The sequence below is a fragment of the Ornithodoros turicata genome, chromosome 1 (assembly GCF_037126465.1).
Source record: "Ornithodoros turicata isolate Travis chromosome 1, ASM3712646v1, whole genome shotgun sequence".
In the NCBI taxonomy this organism is placed as follows: Eukaryota; Metazoa; Arthropoda; class Arachnida; order Ixodida; family Argasidae; genus Ornithodoros; species Ornithodoros turicata.
The window spans coordinates 128,579,893-128,600,683 of NC_088201.1; the positions used below are offsets into that span (position 1 = coordinate 128,579,893).

At 47.1% G+C, this 20,791-nt stretch overlaps 1 protein-coding gene across 1 annotated transcript; it reads right to left on the reverse strand.

The window, feature by feature from the left end:
• Positions 1-5,447: 5,447 nt before the first annotated feature.
• Positions 5,448-6,566, reverse strand: LOC135368832 (uncharacterized). The gene has a single exon (XM_064602370.1). It carries the CDS (start codon positions 6,464-6,466, stop codon positions 5,579-5,581), a length of 888 nt encoding a protein of 295 aa, XP_064458440.1. The 5' UTR covers positions 6,467-6,566; the 3' UTR covers positions 5,448-5,578.
• Positions 6,567-20,791: the final 14,225 nt, after the last annotated feature.

A 20,791-nucleotide genomic window follows, 5' to 3' on the forward strand; every position in this document is an offset into this window, starting at 1 on the left:
TCCCTCCAAAAAAATCCACATGCCGAACTTCTTTCACGGTGTCGACGAGAGCTGCCGAGAACGATATACTGGCGACCAATAAGGTGACACTGAAAGGCCTCGCCTTCTGATTTTTTGTCTGCTTTGGACGACTGAATGCCACTGTGGTGGGAACATAAAAATGGTACGCTCTGACGGGGCGGCTGAAATGCGCCTCTACTTCCGCAGCCCGCTGACGAAGTCGCGTCTCGCGTCGCCCAGTGAGAGCTGACCCTTACTTCTCCTCTGTTCACCGGCGCCAGGAGGAAGACATATTGAACCAGTCAAAGGAACGTTGCGTACAGGTGCAATTTCGCAAACTGCTAGCCACATTTGCTTCGCGGCTTCTGTTCGCTAGGGCTTTTGTCATCGCCCTCTCCTATCGAGGCTTGTTCTTGGTCGAGGCACGAAGGTGGTGTGGTGTGGGCTGGCCATATTGTTGTCGAACGTGGTGATGGCGTCCCCACATAGCATCCGCGTCGTGTCTGTGTTTCTTCGTGTCTGTGTTTTTTCCCCAATCTCAGGGTTTCAGTAATCTATTACTGTTGTGTGTTGCTGCTCAAAATAACATTTTTTGCGTTATATATGTTGTATGCCTACTTTTTTTTATTTTTTGCATGCGGTACGTATGCCTTCTCGACTCCCTATACAACTGTTATGCGCAATGTACATGGACGTCTAGTGTGTGTACCGGTTATGTGTTTCATCTGTGAGCACAGGCTTTCTAGTAATGTGTGTGTACATATACAAGTTAGTGGCATAGCGGAATGCTGCCGCGGCTATTCTGGCTGATTCAATATGACGCTCCCCTCGCCCTTACGTCCCAGTTTCGGAGTTTCCTTGTAGCATACTCCTTAAGACTTCTATGGTTGCAACACAAATTACCCTGTGATTACAAGACTTAAGGGGAAAACAATTTGACAAAGCGTCGCGTGTGTGATACGCGTGTCAGAAAACTCGCGATAGCTAATTCCTGCGTATCGCGCCGCCATGTTGTCAAGCGCCTATCTGTTGGGAAGAAACGTTCAACCTCATAGGAGCTCGAATGTGTGTAATTATTTTTCTCTTCATTTTCAATGAACTTTAAAGAGATTCCGATTTTGCATGCCCTTAGTGACGCTAAATGCTTAAGATTTGAGTCCGTCTTTACTAGTGGAACATCATACCTTTGTTGAAGGTTGTTGACATGTACTCTTCTGTCGCAGAACCATATCATACTTTCGATCTTGATAAGCGTCTTCGCTGTGCTCGGTTTGATCATCTTTATCCGATGCTGTGCCGTCTTCACGCCCAGCAGCAACCCTGTGCTTCGACCTGCGAAGCCGTTCACGGAAGGCATAATGAGTCCGGTCGAAACCCTCATTCACGGGTAATACATCGACTTTGTCAATTTTGCATAAATAGCGTACGTCTTGCTGCAACGTTAGAAGGGTTCTGACACCGTCTAGAGTTATACCGGAGGAACGTAAAATTTAATTATTTGCATAGGCGTGAACCTGCATTCCTAGTTTTATAGCCGTGGGGGTAATGGACGCAAAAGAAACTGGCACTGCGAATACCGAAACTGATGCGGCTCTGACGTCACGGCAGATGTCTCCGCTAGTGAGAAAGTGGATGGAAAGTCACGTGCTTTCGACTACCAATGGGAATGGCCGGAGCTCTGATGGCTGGCTTGACGAGTGTGTCTGTTCAAGAGCACGTATCTCTCAATGTACAACACATGGAAAAATAGATTTTTTCCTCCATATTCTAGTGTGTAATACAATACGTGCATGATGTAATGAACCAATCTATCAAACTGTCATAACCCCTTTACTTGACCCATTATGATCATAATGGGTTAAGGTAATGAGGTTATGAAAGTTTGATAGATGGAAAAACTACAGCAGGGATCTTCGTGGCATTGAATTCCCTTAGTTAGAATACGATGAGCATGCCATGTTCGAAATTTTAGTAAAAAGTATTCACCTGTTCATGAGTTATAGAGGTGTACTTTATCAAGTACAATGGGCGCTTGTGGTGTGTTTTCTTTATATTTACTCCGTGAGGTGTTCAGTGCGGTTTGCTTGAAAATTTTGAAACATACATGCTCAATGCATTTGTTTCTTCATGCTTGGTTCACACTGTTGCATTCTAATGCGTTACGGATGCGGAGCGGCACGGTTGTCATGCCAACGAAGCACGTCGAAGCGAAATGCACACGCACCGCAAGAGTTGAGCTCGACCGAACTAAATGCGGTATGGGTTACCTCCGGCTATGCAACTGACCACTGAGCGACGGCGCACCGCGCAAGCGCATCACTGCTGCGGTGTCGTCGTTGCTTTTCCAATATGGCTTTGTCGAGGCTAGGAGGCAAAGAGCAGACAAGAACTTGGGTTCGTGCCAGAAGCTCGACTGTTTATTCTCCTGCGGCGCGCTATGCCCGAGATGACCGGGATGGTCGATGACAATGACGGTGTCGCTACATGGACCCCCCCCCCCCCCTAGCGAAGCGATATCAGTGGTGAGTGGTGCTGAGGGGACGAGCCCAATGAACATGGCGGCGGGGAACTGGCTGCGGGGTGTCTTCTGGAAGAAATTGATGAGGAGGCAAACTGGGAGGCGTGGTGGCAGGAGACACGTCAACGGGGCTTTCGATGAAGGCCGGCTTCAGCCTGTCAACAGATACCGTGTCCTGGCGGCCAGCGAGCTGAAGCGTGAAATGTTTCGGTGACCGCTGCAGGACCTTGTAGGAACCGTCATATGTGGGCTGCAAAGGCTTTCGGGGCGCGTCATGGCGAATGAAGACGTGAGAAGCCGTTTCAAGAAGGGGGTGGCGATAGGTGAAGGGCTGCGCGGGTGAGCGGGGTCGGACGGCTGGTAGGGCTTGCATGACCGTGCGCAGGCGTTCAGGATAGGTTGTCGGGTCGGTATGGACGATTGGCGAGGGATGCGCTAAGAATTCGCCCGGCAGGCGTAAAGTAGTCCCGTAAACCATCTGGGCGGGTGAGCACTGCAGGTCCTCCTTGACGGTGGCCCTAAGGGACAGCAGGATGAGGGGGAGGGCGTCGGTCCAGGAAGCGGGGGATACAGACTTGAGGGCTGTTTTAATCCGGCGGTGTAAGCGTTCAACCATCCCGTTGGCTGCAGGGTGGTAAGCCGTTGTTCTTGTACGGGATGTGCCAAGCAAGTTTGTCAGTTGAGTGAAAGGGGCGGACTCAAATTGCCTTCCGCGGTCCGTTGTGAACGACTGAGGGCACGCCAAAGCGGGCGACCCAAGCTTGTACGAAGGAAACGGCGACGGTGGCGGCTGTGATGTCGGGGAGACAGACGACTTCGGGCCAGCGCGTAAAGCGATCGATCATTGTGAGGAGGTATCGATGGCCGTTAGATGAAGGCAGGGGACCGACAATGTCCAGGTGGATATGGTCAAATCGAGAGTCTGTTGGTAGGAACTGAGCTGGTGCGGTCTTGGTGTGCCTGGAAACTTTGCTTCGCTGGCACGGTATGCAGGAACGGACCCAACGCTTGATATCAGCTTGCATACGTGGCCACACATACCGCGAAGAGATCAACTTCTGGGAGGCGCGGATCCCGGGGTGTGCCATGGAGTGCAGCTGATCAAATACGGGTCGGCGAGCGGCCCGAGGAAGAAATGGGCGTGGGCTGCCGGTTGAAAAGTCGCAGCAAATGCTACCTCCAACACCTGGGAGGAGTTGAAGGCTGGTCTGAGAGGAGGAACGGTAAAACTGGAACTCATCGTCCGTGCGCTGCAGGTCAGCTATGGCGGCGAAGGTTAACGGTGCGGACGAATCGCGGTTCAGTCCGGCAATACTGACACGGCTGAGGGCGTCAGCAACAGGGTTCCGAATGCCGGGTAGATGTCTGATGGCCGTTGTAAATTCAGACACGAATGAGAGGTGCCGCTGCTCTCTTGATGATTGATTCGTGCTCGGAGATTGGAAAGCGTAGACGAGCGGCTTGTGATCAGTGAAGATCGTGAAAGTTCGTCCTTCAAGAAAATGGCGAAAATGCTTCGTGCTCAGGTCGATGGCAAGCAGCTCACGGCCAAAAGTGCCGTAGCGCGTTTCAGGGGGTCTCAACTTCCGGGAAAAGAAGCCAATGGGTTGCCAATCGGTATTGTCATCAGACATGTTCTGCTGCAGGACGGCTCCAACTGCGGTTGAAGATGCGTCCACCATAAGACAGGTTGGCGCATCTGGGCGGGGGTGGGCGAGGAGCGTGGCGTTAGCTAAAGCCTGCTTAATGTTGTCGAAAGCTGCTATGGCGTCATCCGTCCAAGTTAGAGGTCGAGAAGATTGCGATTTGGTCGAGAGGAACTTCTCGAGGGGCAGGATGGTCTCAGCACAGCGTGGGACAAATCGCCGGTAGAAGTTAACGAGTCCGAGAAAATTGCGGAGCTTGCTGAGAGAAGCAGGACGGGGAAAATCGGAAATGACCTGGACTTTCGATGGAAGAGGCTTGACGCCTTGAGAAGAGATATGGTGGCCCAGGAACTCAAGAGACGGAGCGCCAAATTGACTCTTGCTGGCGTTGATGATAATGCCATGGGCGGAAAGCCTGGAGAACAGTGCACGTAGGTGATCGGCGTGTTCCTCGATGGATGAGCTGGCGACAAGAATGTCATCGATGTAAGCATACGCGAAAGGTAGACCACGGATGACCGAATCAATGAAGCGCTGAAAGGATTGTGAGGCATTTCGCAGCCCAAACGGCATCCTGAGAAACTCGAATAGACCAAACGGGGTGGTAATGGCAGTTTTCGGTATATCCTCCTCAGCGACGGGTATCTGATGATAAGCCCGGACTAGGTCTACCTTCGAAAAGATGGTGGCGCCATGAAGGAAGGCTGTAAAGTCGTGGACGTGGGGCACCGGGTATTGGTCGGGGATGGTAACTCGATTGAGAGCCCGATAGTCCCCACAGGGACGCCAATCACCTGTCTTTTTCGGCACCATGTGTAGCGCCGATGCTCAGCTGCTAGAAGAGGGACGAATAGTTCCCATGTCAAGCATGTGGTTAAATTCTTCACGAGCGATCTTCAGCTTTTCCGGGGGCAGTCGGCGTGGTCGAGTAAACACAGGTGGTCCTTTAGTCTCGATGTGATGGACTACACGATGCATTACTGGCTTCGACCATTCGGGTGGCCGGGTGAGTTCGGGGAAGTCCTTAAGAATGGCGCTGAAGGCATTGCTGGTGTCGTGGTAAAAGGCAACACGTAGAGATGATAAGGAAGAACGTATGCCAGTGACAGCTAGGTTAGTATTGGAGTCAATGAGCTTGCGAGTGCGGATGTCGACCAAGAGGTGGTAGTTGTTCAAGAAGTCCGCGCCCAAAATTGGTTGGTTGACGTGGGCGACCAGAAACATCCAGCGGAATTCGCGTCGCGGAATTCGCGCCACCATATAAGGTGGTACAGGGGGGATTGCCGACGGTCAGTGCTGGTCGCTGGGATAACGCTGACCTCTGCGCCAGTATCAACTAGGAAACGTCGGGTGGAGTTACGGTCGCGGATGTAGAAGAGGCGACTGGATGAGTGGCTTGGACCATTTGTCGCCATTAATGGTCCGCCGGAGAGTTTTCCGCATTCCATGAGCACGGCAAGAGACAGTGGTACGCGTCTGCGCCGAACCGACGATGGTACCAGCAAATGGACGAGACTGGGCTCCGGTCTCTGCTGGTAGAACGGCCGTTGGAAGGTCGACGTGGACTACTGCTTGGTCTTCGGCGTCGGGAGGCGCGGGGGTGACGAGGCTGTGCTTGGGAAGCGGCAATAATGCTCGCGAGGCTCCGAAATTCGCGGCAGAGGTCGTCAACCTGAGAATGGGAGGTGATTGGCGCGCTCTGCGAAGCAGCATTGTTGTGTCTGGGGACAGCAGGTGGAAGTAGTGACACCGCAGTTATGGCGGGAGATGGACTCGCCACCTCAACAACGGCATCAGCGAGTGTAGCCAATTGGTCCAGTGTCATGTTGGAAGCTGTGGCCAGGACCATCTGCACATTTTGTGGCAGGCGTTGAAGAAAAAGCTCACGGAGCAGAGTGTCATCCATGGAGACAGAATTGTCTCCGAGCAATTGCCGCATGCGCCGTAAAAGCTGGGTGGGGCGTCGATCTCCCAGCTCCTCGGCCGAGAGGAGCTGTTGTAAACGGGAGCGGCTGGAAGCTGTTGTGCGCTGGAGGAGGGCTTTCTTGAGTTGGTCGTACGGTGTTGTAGGGGACGGGTTAGCTAGAACGTCATATACCTCGTCTGCTGCGGTTGGAGTAAGGGCAGAGATGACGTGGTAGAATTTTGTTTGCTGGGGTGTGACGCCGGCGAGGCTGAATTGGGCTTCCGCCTGGATGAACCATACCCCGGGGTTTCGGTCGAAGTATTGCGGAAGTTTGACAGCAACAGCGGACAGCGAAGGCTGTGGGACTGAACTGGCTGAGGGTTCGTCGTGGGACATGGCTTCGCAAGGTCGGCGAACGTAGAAGTTCGGGTCACCAGATTGTCGAGGCTAGGAGGCAAAGAGCAGACAAGAACTCGGGTTCGTGCCAGAAGCTCGACTGTTTATTCTCCTGCGGCGCGCTATGCTCGAGATGACCGGGATGGTCGATGACGATGACGGTGCCGCTACAGCTGCATCTGTTGAAAGCACGTTGGCGAAAGAAGCAGCTCTCATTACTCCGTATGCCGCAGATACGCTTCAAAACAACTCAGTTTCGGCGACCACATCACTGTTGCCCTTTCATGGAATGGAGGCGTGGCGGAGTGTAGGCATGATTGGTCAAACACAAGCGTTTTCCGTTTCAAGAACGCATGTGTCTGAACAGCGTGTCGTACAAGAACCGCCTCCGCACTGGATCCGTACCGTAACCGCAACGGAGAGAAGTTAGTGTGAACCAAACAGCATTCAGTGGTCCATTTTCTATCCAGCTACATAATCTAATAATAGACATAATCTAACAGCTAAACAGCTACATAAACATAATCTAATTGAATTTTTATTTTTGTAGTGGAAATAACAAGTGGAAACAAGATTTGTGGTTATTGCCGCAACGTTGCTGTCTCGCGAATTTTCAAGTAATTCATTTTGAACGATAAAAAAGATTGACAAAGTTTTGTCTTTCGGTTCCCCTATTTCTGTCTTATTCAGGAATACAGCACCCTTCAGGCGATTTTTACCTTCTACTTTCACCCTGATTTATGCCAGCCTCATTCAGACAGCAGTTCAGGTGTTTCCCAGCTTCATCCTGAGAAGCGAGGCAAGAAACACCCTAGAGGCGTATACGTGAAATAAAGAAGTAGAAAGATGGGAGTGGGATATAGCCCAAACCTTATCTCCCTTTATTTCTCACATGCGCCGCTAAGTGCATGTAGCGTTTCACGATGACCACAGTCGACTCGCGTCTGTTGGGTTTCAGCGTCTAAGCTGCATTCAAGTGAACGTTGCAGCACTAATTATTTGTATGTGAAAAACACAACGGTGATTACTCAAAAGGATGAAGCCTTTTAAGTCGATGAGGTGCGCAGTCCCAGTGCTGACAACTCTGTCTTTATTCGAGGGTCCTGGTCTTTACCACAAATCGGTTGCAAGAGCAAATACTGAAATTCAGTTTAAATTTCATATATTTCAAGGTAACATACAAGGTTTACGCCGTTTTACTCCAAGTATACAACTAGCTATAGCTGGGAGTTCGTTTACGTATTTTAGCTCGTAATATTTCGAGAAATCCAAGTCGGGAAATGTGTGTATTTAACACGGCTTATTGATATTTCTTGTACTCATGGAGCAATACCTTCTGCAATACACGAACAACTCGCAGAGCCGTGTTATTGCACAGCCGTTGAGGGAATCGCAAGCGCGCTCCGATTTGACTCCCTATCGCTATGAGCCAAGACCACCTAGATAGAGAAAGCCTGTTTACTCGTCGACGTGACGTAACAGCTAAGAGTAAGCCAATCAGGATAGGTGTTTCGAACGGCTTAAGCCAATCGCGAACGTGCTTTCAGCGGTATTGTAGCCATGGAGACGAACCACCGTCTTCAGCGAGCAGTGATTGAATGTCCCCGCGTATTAAATGGGAAGACTTTAAAGTAAAGCGCAAAACCGTTCCATATCTTTCTTAGGACTCATTTTCTGGAACGCGTGTTGCACTTTTTGGATTTTGTCTACAGATTCAGGTCTACAGTTTATAAGTTCGCTGCAATCGTTTACGAGTTCTTGAATTCGCGGAACGGTGAATCACAGTAGCATACCGAGTATGACTTTACATGTCCACGTACAGAAGGAGGCAGAGGAGGCAATAAGCAGGCCATCTATATCTAGGTGGCGTTGTCTGAGCCCACGGCTGATGCCTTTTACGGGCCAACGTGTCCCTAAGTGTGAAAGGGAACCCCTTTCCGAATCCGTGTCGTGCAACCAATTTGGTTAATCGAAGAGGCTTTTCTGTTTCGGGAACCTCACGAAATCCATGCAAGGTGACTAACGGTGGAAGGGTATGTATTCCTCACTTGTGGAGTGCTTAATAGACGAAAGCATGAGGTCAAAGAGATTGCACAGCAGCAGACTTGTACGTAACATAGCACACGTGTTACTTTCTGAGTAACTGTTCGAGTAATCAATTTCATTATTGAGCAAGTAATCTGATCACAATTTCGAGTAACCAATTCCTCTCGAAGTCGAGTCTGATCCATAATATCAATGTCTCGCGACAAATTTCATGTGCCTCAGTTGGGCTATTCCACTATAGGAAGCGTCGTAAGTATGCATCGTTCTGGAATTTAAGGGTCTCTATCCCAAGTTTCTCCCTACATTTCATGCCTAGGAATTTTAGTAAGCTGTAGGGGAAGCTCCAAGTCTAATCCTCCGTCCCTAAAGTTTTTCCTTTTTTTAGCCCTCAAATGGTCAACGTCTTTACAATTGATGGTCAATAAATAGTTGTAGAATCGACGGGACTATATGTGTATGTTAGTTGGAATTCTTCTTCACGCGACACTGCCATCCCTGTGGTCGAACACAGTGGAAATGCTGCTGTTCTCTTGAATCTCGACCACTTATAAAGATTAAATAGCATCATTGTATGGTCGACCTTTCGAGAAAATTGTCTGCTTCTCACGCGCGAGTTTTTCGTGTTATTTATTTTTTTTAGCTGTTGAAATTACTGGGAGTTCGACTTCTTTCTTTTTTTAGGGCACACATAGGCTTAAATGTGTGCATGAAAGTGACAACCCGAGCACGCGTCACCTTAAAACTTGTTGCTCAATTGCACTTCGAGTCGACTTGTTTGTAACGGTAATTATTTTTTTTTACAAGCTGGCATAAGTTGGCACAGTGGTTACACAAAACAGCTATGCGGACGGAACGTCATAAGTGACCGATTGAATTCATGCTATCGCTCATAGGTGCCGCCACGTTGGCGCTACCGTGTGGAGGCGTCCATTTCACTTCAAAGGCGCTCCGTATCTCATTCACACAGCGTAGACGGAGGCGGTGACAGGGTGGCCTTTCGATTCTCCAAAACTCTGTAATACGTAGCGCTGTCGTATCGTAATTCATGCCATAACTAAACAGCCGTGTTTTCCATAAATGGCACTCAATGCGTCATAGTACGGGACTTCCGTACTGCATAGAAGAGGTCTGTATCCATTCGAGGGACATTCCTTCAGTCAGAAAAAATAAACAGGAACGAACAAAACGCAAGACACTCACTGAAATGCTCCCTTCGTGAGTTCTCACACCAGATAGTTTGCTTCATATACCGCACTTGATTATTCACAATTAATCCCAATGAGTTAAATGCACCTCGCTACACCTTCACAATAGGTCGCGAATGACCACCAGCCTTCTGACTCAGACTCCAAACAGTTTACCAGTGAAAGATATTGCTGGACCAACTTGTTTTTCTCACGCAGTCTACGCACACCACACTGTCATGACTCAATGCGACTTTCTCTTTCAGGTGAGATGGCAGCCGGCTCCAACCCGGTTCAATTTGCTCACAAAAGGAGAGCGCAGGATTATTGAAAGAAGCGTTTCCTACATTTGTTTGCTTTACTGACTCTCAGATAATTCGAGGATATTGTTTTAACATGAAAACACTTTCGCTTTTATTCTTCGAAACAATGCTGCTCCATTTTCATTATATAATTATCACAGAAGGTAACGAAACTAAACGATACTTCTGAAGTTGCCTGGTTTCACTGCCTAGACTTCACTAAATGAGACCTGTATCACCATACGGGCATGATACCGCAATAAGCTGCAAAACTTCTCGTTTACACAGACGCAGTTTAAATAACCTAAATTGTTTAACAATAAATCAATGAAAATCTTCCAGACTGTGTAAGATAGTCAGTAGCACCTGTGATGCATACATTCATTTTGCAACAAATAAGCCGGTATCATAAAGACCAAAAGGTATTAAACTATTTTTAAAAATGTCGCTTTTTGTCGTCCTGATTATCTCGTTGAATTATGTCCCTGAAACAGCGACACATCTTCCGTTGTGAACAGGACCTGTCTTCAATAGTGGTTCGCCTAGTAAATTAGGTATACCAGGTAAGTTCCACGAATGAACACTACGTGTCACTGTTTTGTGGGTGTGATATGTGCATGTGAGATAACACCGTTTGTGTTCTAGTTTGATAGAAAGTATTCAATTACGTTATTTTTTTTTACAATTGTGCCGTGTGTGGCGCGTACTACACGCGCACTACAAAACGTATAAGAGCACGGGGTGTCGGCAGTTATAACTGACACGCGAGAAGGCGTTTCGTAAGCTGCATCCCTAATGTAACCTGCAGCGCAAACCTTCTGCTGTGCATCACACCGCGGAGTTGACTAAGGACTGTTGATCCTTGTGTAACAGCAAGACCAAAATCGTATGCCCCAGGCGTTATGAACAGCAGTGTGTTTCACCTTGCCTATGCATTGAAACGCAGGAGCTTCTCATCACCAGTAGGTAACGCAATGTGCAGAACTCCGCAAAATTCCCTAGCATTTCATAAGTTGAGCCGTCATTCAACAATTCAACTTTCTTCCGCCAAGTACAAATCGCATAAAATCGAACCTCGTACATTTGCGATGGGTCAATCCACGACGTAAATTTTGAGCCGCCATTAGGCCAGCATGCATTGGTCTTCCTCGAATCGCGGTCTGGGCACCGGGCCAGCAAAAATTTAACGAGAGGATAGAGAATTGGCAAGCGAGCTGGTGGTATAGATCCATCACTTAAGAACTGGATACCGCGGGATAAACGACAACAGACAGACAAGGTCTCAAAAGCCTTGAGACCTTGTCTGTGTTGTCGTTTTTTCTCACCCAGTCTCGTGTTTCTAAGTTATGGACCAAAATTTAGGATGGCTTACATTTGGTTTTTCCGTATTCCTAACAAGTTTAGGCCCCCAATATTTATTTATGGTACTACCTCAAGCGCCCTCCCGGGGTGTATACATAAGGGTGCATGAGGCCTAAGATTATAAAGGTACATAGGGGGGCAAACAACGCAAAACACTTATAGATTAAATATGTATAGAGGAACAGATTTTTCATAAACTAAGGGCTATAGATATCCGGCGGACGTTCTTGGCCATTTGTTGCTCAACCGTCGAATGTCTAATTACCTAAAAATCGTTAATTAACTTTATTATAAGACCTACGAAGTTGTCCGAATGAGAACATCTGTTCCTTTCGGTCACCTAATCTCGTAACCGTTTCCAGCACAAAAATCCGTTCGGTAGATCGTCCGCAAATAATTCGTTAAGGAACGCCATTTTTTCTTTATTTTGTTCATTTCGCATTTTCGGAGACGCGTCTTTGTGGGAGGGTGAAGGGGAGTGTGAAGGGTGAAGGGGAGTAATCAGAGTGTGAGGGTGGGAGGGGACCCATTGTGGGAGGGTGAAGGTGGGAGGGTGAAGCACAGTGCCGCCTCATGCGTCGAAAATGAGCTCGAACTTGCGGAAACAAAGGAAACACACATGTATCAGGTGTCGCTATCGGAACTGCCCATATCTTTGGTTGCATTTTCTGTTTTTTTATCTTTTTCCAGGACGCCGGAGGCGGTAGTGTGGTCTTTCATCCTCTCATGTTGGTGGTGAAGGAAAGACGCGTCTGCGAAGATGCGTCACGAACAAAATAAAGAAAAAAATGGTGTTCTGCAAACGGCAACGGTGGGACGTCCCTCGCCGTAGCCGTAAGGGGGACGGAGCACAAAATTACCGAAGAAAGGGGGATACACTCAACGCGTGGGCACCCGCAGAGGCGAGAAGGAATAACAACCACACACTTCGTCAACTACAACAAGACATGATTTAATGAATAAAAGTAAGCACTGCACCATTATTCAGTTCGTATGATGGATAATACAAATCGCAGCAACAACACACATGATATCAAGCGATCATGGTATACTTTAAAAGAACGGTTATACAAAACGCGCGGTTAATCAACACGTGAATCGTGTGCAAACGTAGGAGACACAACAAGGCGGCAAGAGTGACTGACCCTGACTTTGCGCATCCCGACGACACCACATCTTCACCAGGTCATGGACGATGGCGTGGCAGACGAGCTCTGAAGATGACTTCAGCAGTGACCTACACGGCCGCCTTTCCATGCTGTGGCTTTCGGTTGCTGCTTCCGTCGATCTTCATCCGCTCTGGTCTCCACTCTTGGTCCACGGCCGGGTCAAACAATAGCGAAGACTGCGAATTGGCGGCAGGCCTACCGTCCCACTTGGAGGGTCGGTCCCAGGAGCTCGGCTGCCGCCCTCGTCGATCCGTCTCTTCGCTCGCCACATCGTCGTCGGGTGCACCTCTTTCCGGTCAGTCACCGCCAGCTGGGCCTCCTGTTCGTAACTTCGGTTGCCCGGACGTCAGCGCTGGTGGAAGGAGACTTCGGGGACGAACCCTCAGGTCGAAGGTGGGTTCCAGGCATCAAGGCGCCGCCGTCGTCCATCTCCCTCCGGGCATCCGTCCGGGCTCCCGCTCTGGATCACATCTCGACGACTCTTTTCCGGTTCTGACCCTCGACGCAAACTACCACTGACTGCTTAGGCGACTGTCCCACTCTCTCTCTCTCGCTCGAAGTCACCCATGGTTTATATAACCTTCCCGCGCCATGACATAGCCCGGGCCAGTCACGTACGCCAAACCAAAAACACATGTGCGTCCGAGACTGCATTCGAAGAACGCTGTAATTGCCACTGCTTCCGTTAACATACAGTTATGCTGCCTTCTACACAAAGCCGCCTCTAGGGGAAAACAACACCGTCTAAGGGGGAGCAGATGTCACCCTTCCCACGGAGAGACACTGCGCACATGCCAACTAAAGTTTTATGGTTTTCAACTGTGGGGGAACACGAGCTCTCGCAACCGTTTGGAAGTAACAGGGCGCGCTGTCCCTTTGGTGCTAGATAATTGGAAAAAGTCTGTGAAACCGATTTTGTCAAGAAACTCGGACCGTCACAACGGTATCAGGTGACCGAAGGGACCAGATGTTCTCATTGGGACGACCTTGTAGCTTTTATAATTAAAAATTTCTAGAAATATATATAAAGAAAGCGAAGAAAGTGTGAAGCGAGTGACACCACAGTGGTGAATCTCTCGTAAAATCTGACTACCCGCTCCCAACACACACCTTAGCCACAAAGGAGCAACTGACTTGACATATCGTATCACCAAAAAGGCAATAATGGAACTCACCTTCCTGAAGTTTTACAAGTTCACAGTACTTTCTCATCAAAACAATTGGAGGGGGTGGCGTTTTTAGTTCATAAAGTGTGGAGTTGGGGGGTCAACCCCGAGATGCTATGGGGTTGACCAAGTAGACTGCGCCACATGGTGGTAGGTAGTACCCCTTCGTCCCTCCATCTTTGTTTTGTTTTTTTCGTGTTCACAACAAATATATTACACTGGGTTGCATAACAAAATAAAGAAAAATACGAGGACGTTTCGACGCCTATACGGGCGTCCTCTTCAGCTCGGATACACATTATTCGTTTTCATTTCATTTGTTTTCTACAAAAACAACTACGTTGCTGCTCAACGTGTCTAATGCTGCCCATAAACTTTACGTGATAATGTGGAAAATAGGCGACATAAGACGGACGAAAAACCTCTCTTTCGCAGGTAGACCAGTCGCCAGGCCATAAATAATATGCAGCCTAGCCTACTAAATTGTTTTACGCGTTGTGCACCACTCACACAAAGTGTTTCAGTAACAATGTCAAAAGCATAAGAGAAGGAAGGCACGTTACGGAACATGTGTGACCAATGACATTTGACTGGGGGAAATATAATAGGGAAACATGCCGAGTCAACATGTTATTCTCTTCTTTTTCACTTCCATCCGGCCTCATTCCACCAAAATTCGGTGCCCGGACATCTCGGTGCACGGACACTTTGTTGTATGCGAGTGTTACAGCGTCGCCTGTTTAGTGCAGACCCAACATCAGATTTCCATCTCGTTCAGTGTGTGTATGTTTCAGTTGCTGTGTCACTTTACTAAAAAATGAAGACTATCGACATTACGACCTTAAGACGATTCGTTACGTTTCAGGAGACGAAATTGAAATACCTGATGTAACCTTGACGTTGGACCACCACCAATTCGGAGAAGGGGAACGTGGCAGGAGATGGGCAAATTATGAAATAAGCACGAGACGAAATGGTGATAGGCGAAGTGGGAAGACACGTTTCATAATTTCTGACTGGTGGCAAAGCCGGGAGAAGTGAATTTCAAAAGTTGGAATGTTTCTCAATGAGGCTACAGCACTTGACAAAATGAGTGACCAGTTGTTCGCCGATTCCTCAAGGACTCCCAGGCAGCGTCGGCCGTTTCTGAGTTATTCAACAGGGGGATTCGCGTGTGACATCCCGTATACAAGGTGACTCATGCATCTAACCAGGTGGAACAAGGGTTAAAAAACGAGGCGCCCTACGTGATGAAATTTGCTGGGTGTTATTACCAGTCTCGTGTCCTAACTTGCAGTTTTTATTAATTTTAATTTTTTAATGGTATTAGTTTAATTTTTTAATCGCGCTATATTAATTATTCGGGCATCCCAATTGTTTCCAAGCAAAGTACGCCTCTCGTGGGCTTTTACCTTTGGTGCAAGAAAAAAAAGAAAACGCGCAAAACACAAAACGTACCAGAGAGGGCTCCGTCTCTTCCTTTTTCCTTTTTCACGCAGATCACCTTTTTTTTTTTTTTTTTAAAGACGCGGTTTAAAGACACTTTTTTTAAGACACGGTTTAGGGACACTTTAAAAGGCACGAGTACATTAAAATAAACAAAATATCGACGTAAACCGTCAAGTTCGGCCTGTTGGTAAGCCGTGACGAATATGATGCGCTAAAATCAAGACGAAGTACGACACACACAGGTAGCGGTGCTTGTGTGTGTCGTCCTTCGTCTTGGTATTAGCGCTTTTACACGTCATAATATCGAGTCCGAGTGTGCACATTTTACAAATGTACTAAACTTGCCGCATAATTCTCTTTATGCTTGCAATGTATGTTGCCGGTACATAAATAATTATTTGCTGGAGATACCACCAATAAGTCACACTAATAAATCTCAGGAAATCGTCAAGCTCAGCCCTGTCGACACAGCCTATTTACGAACACCATTTTCGTCTTTTTCTTCCCTGTTGCTCGTGCACCGACATGTCCGTACACCGAGAGGTCCGTGCACATATCCGAAATGTCCGTACACCGAGATGTCCGCAGCGAGATGTCCTACACCGAATTGTCCTGCACCGAAATGTCCGTCGCCCAACTGAACTATCTTATTTTCAACGGAGAACAGGCTTGCTTATGCATTGGAGACACCAAGTTTACGATACCGAACGCGAAGACAACTTCCCGATTATTGGTCAAGTTACTTGATTAAGTTTTCAGTACAAAGCAAATCATTGTGTACTATGGGCAATGTGGCTCAAGTTTGATCCATGTAATAGGAGGTCTGCGTTCGATGTCACCCGTCTTTTTCGACCAAATCCAGAAGAACACACACGGTCCTCAGGACATCCCCATGGTGTCATCCTGTCGTTGTCCTTCTATATATATCTTCAGAACGTCCTGAGGATGAACAATCATTGAGGTACATCCTATGACCGTCCATGTGGGCAGCTGGAGGAATGAGACATCTTAATTTGTTTAATTTTTCTGGTAAGACTCCCCGAATATTGATTCACACACTTCTTTTCTTTCTTTTTGTTGCTTTTCGGGGCTGAATGCCATTTGTCAGAATTAGTATATGATCACTTCAAGTAACCCACAACTCACACAGTAGCCTGGACACCATTAATTAGCAATTAAAGCAATTTGAAGCCCCCCACAGTAATTAGGATCATTCAGTGAGTCATTACACTAATTGGGGAGCATCTAAGACGTGTCCAGACCACTGTGTGAGTTGTGGGCTACTTGAGCTGATAAAAAATAAAAAAACAGGTAGGAATAGAGTGGAGAGAACGAGTTTAGTTGAAGATAAATGACGCCATCTTGAAGAAAGCGGTCTCGAACGGCCGCTGACCATCGCTGGGCGACGGAGCACAAAGGCAAGTTGCAAAGCATCACAGCTGTGACCACCAGTTCTGGACATCCTGTGACGTCATCATGACATGTCTGGGCAGGTTAAGGCAGCTCTGGACATGCGAGGAGAAAAACACTCGTAATACAGAGGCTGTGAAAGCAAGAGTAAATATGCTAACCATCAATAGCTAACAACAAAAACAATCAGATACAGAAGCAAAGCAGCCCACCACAACAGCACTCACGGGGAGCGCAGAACGATGCCACTGCTCCATCCGACAGCCAGGCAGAGAACTGACTGGTAATGCCTTTTTCTCCTGTATAAAGTCCCGCATCAGCACCCCCTAGCGCTTACTTTCTCAACTAATCTCATCACAAAATTATTAAGAATCACGCCAGCACTACTCTCGTTTCCAAGGCAGGAGAAGATAGAAAATGACGGGAATACCTCGACACCTGACATGCACGGACATGAAAATCGCAAAAAGGGGGACAAAGTTATCACGTGCGAAAGAATTAGTTACACCACCAATCAGCCCACCACAACAGGAGTCACTGGGAGCGGAGAACGATGCGTCTGCTCCATCCGACAGCCAGACACGGAACTGAATCGTAATGCTTTTTTCGCCTCTAAAAAGTCATGCATATGTCCCTCTGGCGGTTACTTTCTGAACTAATTTACTTGCAAAATTATTAAGAATCGCTCTGGCATTATTCCCATTTAAATCAAGGGTGCAGCAGCACTAGCGTCATCGTCAAGACAAGAACGATCAACATGAACCTTTCGTGTCCATAAAACAAAAAATTACAGAGCGTCAACAAAGGAAAGCATGCAGGTCAGGACATGTCAGGAGTGCTGTTAAACGAGGAAAAATCACACGACTGCCGGGCAACAGAGGAAAGCAAACACAGAAAAACATTTGAACAGAGAGAAAAAGACACCATCAACGGACACGTACACTGCATTCCCTCATTGTAAATCCCCTCGACACAAAATCCACTAGAATCGTCGCACACCATACACCAGTGACGAACCACACAACCGTACCCCATCAGAGGCAAACTGAATCCCAGCGAAGCTATGCTTTTCCACTAACGGTCAACGCAATTGCTAGGAACAGAATTAATGCGTCCGCACCCGTCATTGTCCAAGAGAGAAGTAAATCCTTGCGCCCTTATTGGTCGTGACGTCAGCCTATTGTCTCAGGGCTACACTGTTTTTCCACTAATGCTCAACTGGACAAGGTCCACCTGAAACAATACCCCGCGGGATGACGTCATCACCCAGGCATGCACCTGCACGGTTCAAGGGCGCGTACGCTGTAGACAGGGGACCTGTTACTTATTGAATCCCTTTCCCAAGATTATTTCTTATTTCCTTTATTCTTCTATAACGATTGCATAAGAAGCAGAAAAACTATGGCAGAAAAGCACCATGCATGAAAGCTGATCGTAGGAATTAAAGGTACTGTAAAGCAGCACCGATCGAATGTCATTTAGTGTGGCTATTCGATAGCCCAAGCCACCAGGACAAAAACTGTGCAAGTTTCATTCCAATCGACGGTGCAATTAATTAGAAAATTAAAATTAAAGATTACGGGACAAACTGTACGAAGTATTCGAAATGAATCCGTACTCCTGACACATACGGCGGCAACCGCATTCCATGCGTATAACACTGGGCCCGACATAACAATCCACCACAAAATCCGCCCCTGCAGTCCACACAACGATCCACGTCTGAGGATAAACGATAAGCGAATTGAAATGAAATGCTGAGCCTTTGAAAAAAATGTGTCAGTCGTTCAAGAAGCACGCAGCGTCGGGACTTGTTTGTTCACACAGGTTCACAGAGAGAGCTTGTTCGTTCAAAAGAGGCCGCAAATAGAAGGAGCGCGCCGGCGCAGCAGAGAAGTAGGGAGAGCCTCCATCGAACAGCGATGGGTTACTTCGCAAAAAACACTGTTAACAGGGGGTTTCAGAATGCATAGGTAAACAGGAAAACTAATAATATGTTTACTAAAATAACGAAGTTCCGGTGTGTAATAGCAATTTTCAGTGTTGCCCGCTGTACAGGGGGTTGTTTGACACCAGGCGTCGCAGCGCTCCGCTATGCCGCATCTTAAATGGCAAATTAAAAATATTTATAGCGCGTTGTCGGTCGTATGGTTCCGCATATGGTATTTAGAAACAAAGTCTCTAGTCACATCACCGGCATTTCATGCTTGTCTACTGCTTTACAGTACCTTTAAGCATTTCAATCCCAAAGTCTTACTAAATGAGACTCGCAAAAGAACAAAATATCCTAACACCATCAATGGCTAAATACGACGAGCTCAGAAAAGACGTATGTCTCATCCGAGAGCCAGGGAGATAATTCAATAATGACGCTTTCTTCCTCCTGGATAAAGCCATGCACCTGTCCCCCTTGCGGTTACTCTCTGAACTAACTGAAACGCAAAAATATTAAGAATCATTCTAGCACTACTCCCATTCAGGGCAGCACTATCGTCAAGACAAGAATGTTTCTTTTCAAAAAAAAAAAAAAAACTACATGTGGAAGGAAAGCATGACTGAACAGGTCTGGGCATGTCAGGAAACGTCAGGAAAAACTGCATGTTTGTCAGACAACAAGGGGAACAAAAGCACAGAGAAACACTTGAACAAAGTGGAAAACCGGCATCCAACTATTTCTAAGCACGCAGACTCCTCTTATTCGAAGAACAGTGCTCATCATAAATCCGTCCAGAAGAATGCACACCATCGACCATTTTTCTATTGCTACACTTTTTCCCAGTAACGGTCAATGCATTGCTACAGACACCTGAAAGAGTTCATGACGTCATCACATCCTGTCTGAAAAAGGCAGTGGCAAAGAGAAACACTCCTATTATTTATTGAATCGCAGGATTATTTCTTTTTTCCCACTCTTAATGATATTCATTCTTACATTAAAATTAAAAAAGTATCGTGCATGAACGCTGACCTTAGCGATTTTCACTGTAAAGGCTTATCATTGTCATTAGAATCACAATAGGCAGTAAACTACCACTGCTCTTTGAAATAATAATTGTGACCCTGGAACAATCAACATCATCATCAGGCTTATGTAATACATGACATTCAACCTTTTCTATGCTCATACATTTGTTGTCTGAGGCTACACCTGCGAGCAAAAACGCGCGAAAGCCTGGGGGCAAAGTTCCATTCGCGCTCGACGGAGGACTAGACAGAACGCTATTATGGGAACACGATTGCACTCCTACTATATTCATTATTATTGCATTGCAGTTTAGAAAGACTATCACAAAAAATCCGTACTACGCTCAACTATGATTTAGGAGCCTTAAAATTGTACTTTCTATAGAAACTATAATTGCCCTGTTACTTGGATCACTACTAATAAAGCGCTTCAATTTTTTTCTCTTTTCCCATTTCAGCCTTGTCATGCAGTGAAGCACAACTCACATCCAAAATAATTAATTTACACTGAGGGAGGCGTGCTAGGAATTTCTGTCCTCCGCTCAGATGCAAGCATTTCTGCACAAATACCTATAACAGCTGACTTCCTCAACACATCGTGCTCCTAATGTCATCTAACAAACAAAAAACATACAAACCCTCTTCTCACCAATTCAGCTTTACCATGCGACTTTCTTCTGCGTAAAATCGGTGAAAAAGGGAAAGGGCAACACAAAACTGTGGGCACTTGTGCTTGAATTGCAATGACTTGAAAAACCGAAGCATACGCTAATAAACTAAGAAAAAGACACCCATTTCTGCTATCAGATAATTCTTGCATAATGGCGCATACACAGCCGCATTGCCCTTGCGTAAAGTAAGCGCAGGACAAGGGCACACAAATTCCTTTAAGCGAGCAGGGAAAAGGCTATAAGACCTCAGGAATAATCGCAGAGCCACCACACATCACTACGCGGCTAACACAAGACGACAACAACAAGGTACTAGCGGCAGGTAAAATTGTAACAAGAAAGACACTCCTAAACAAGCCCCAACATGCCATGATGACGGCACAAACCAGGAAAAAAGCACACATGCGTGCGCAAACTCAGGAGCTCAGGAATGTACAGGGAGAGGTGCTTTATAGGAATTTCTCCTCCACGCTCAGATACCAGCACTTCTCCACAAATACTTATAAATGCAAATGCAGCCTACTCCATCAACATATCAAGCAAAGTGAATACCCACTCAACAACATGTAACAAAAAACAAAGAAATTAATGAACTAATTCCG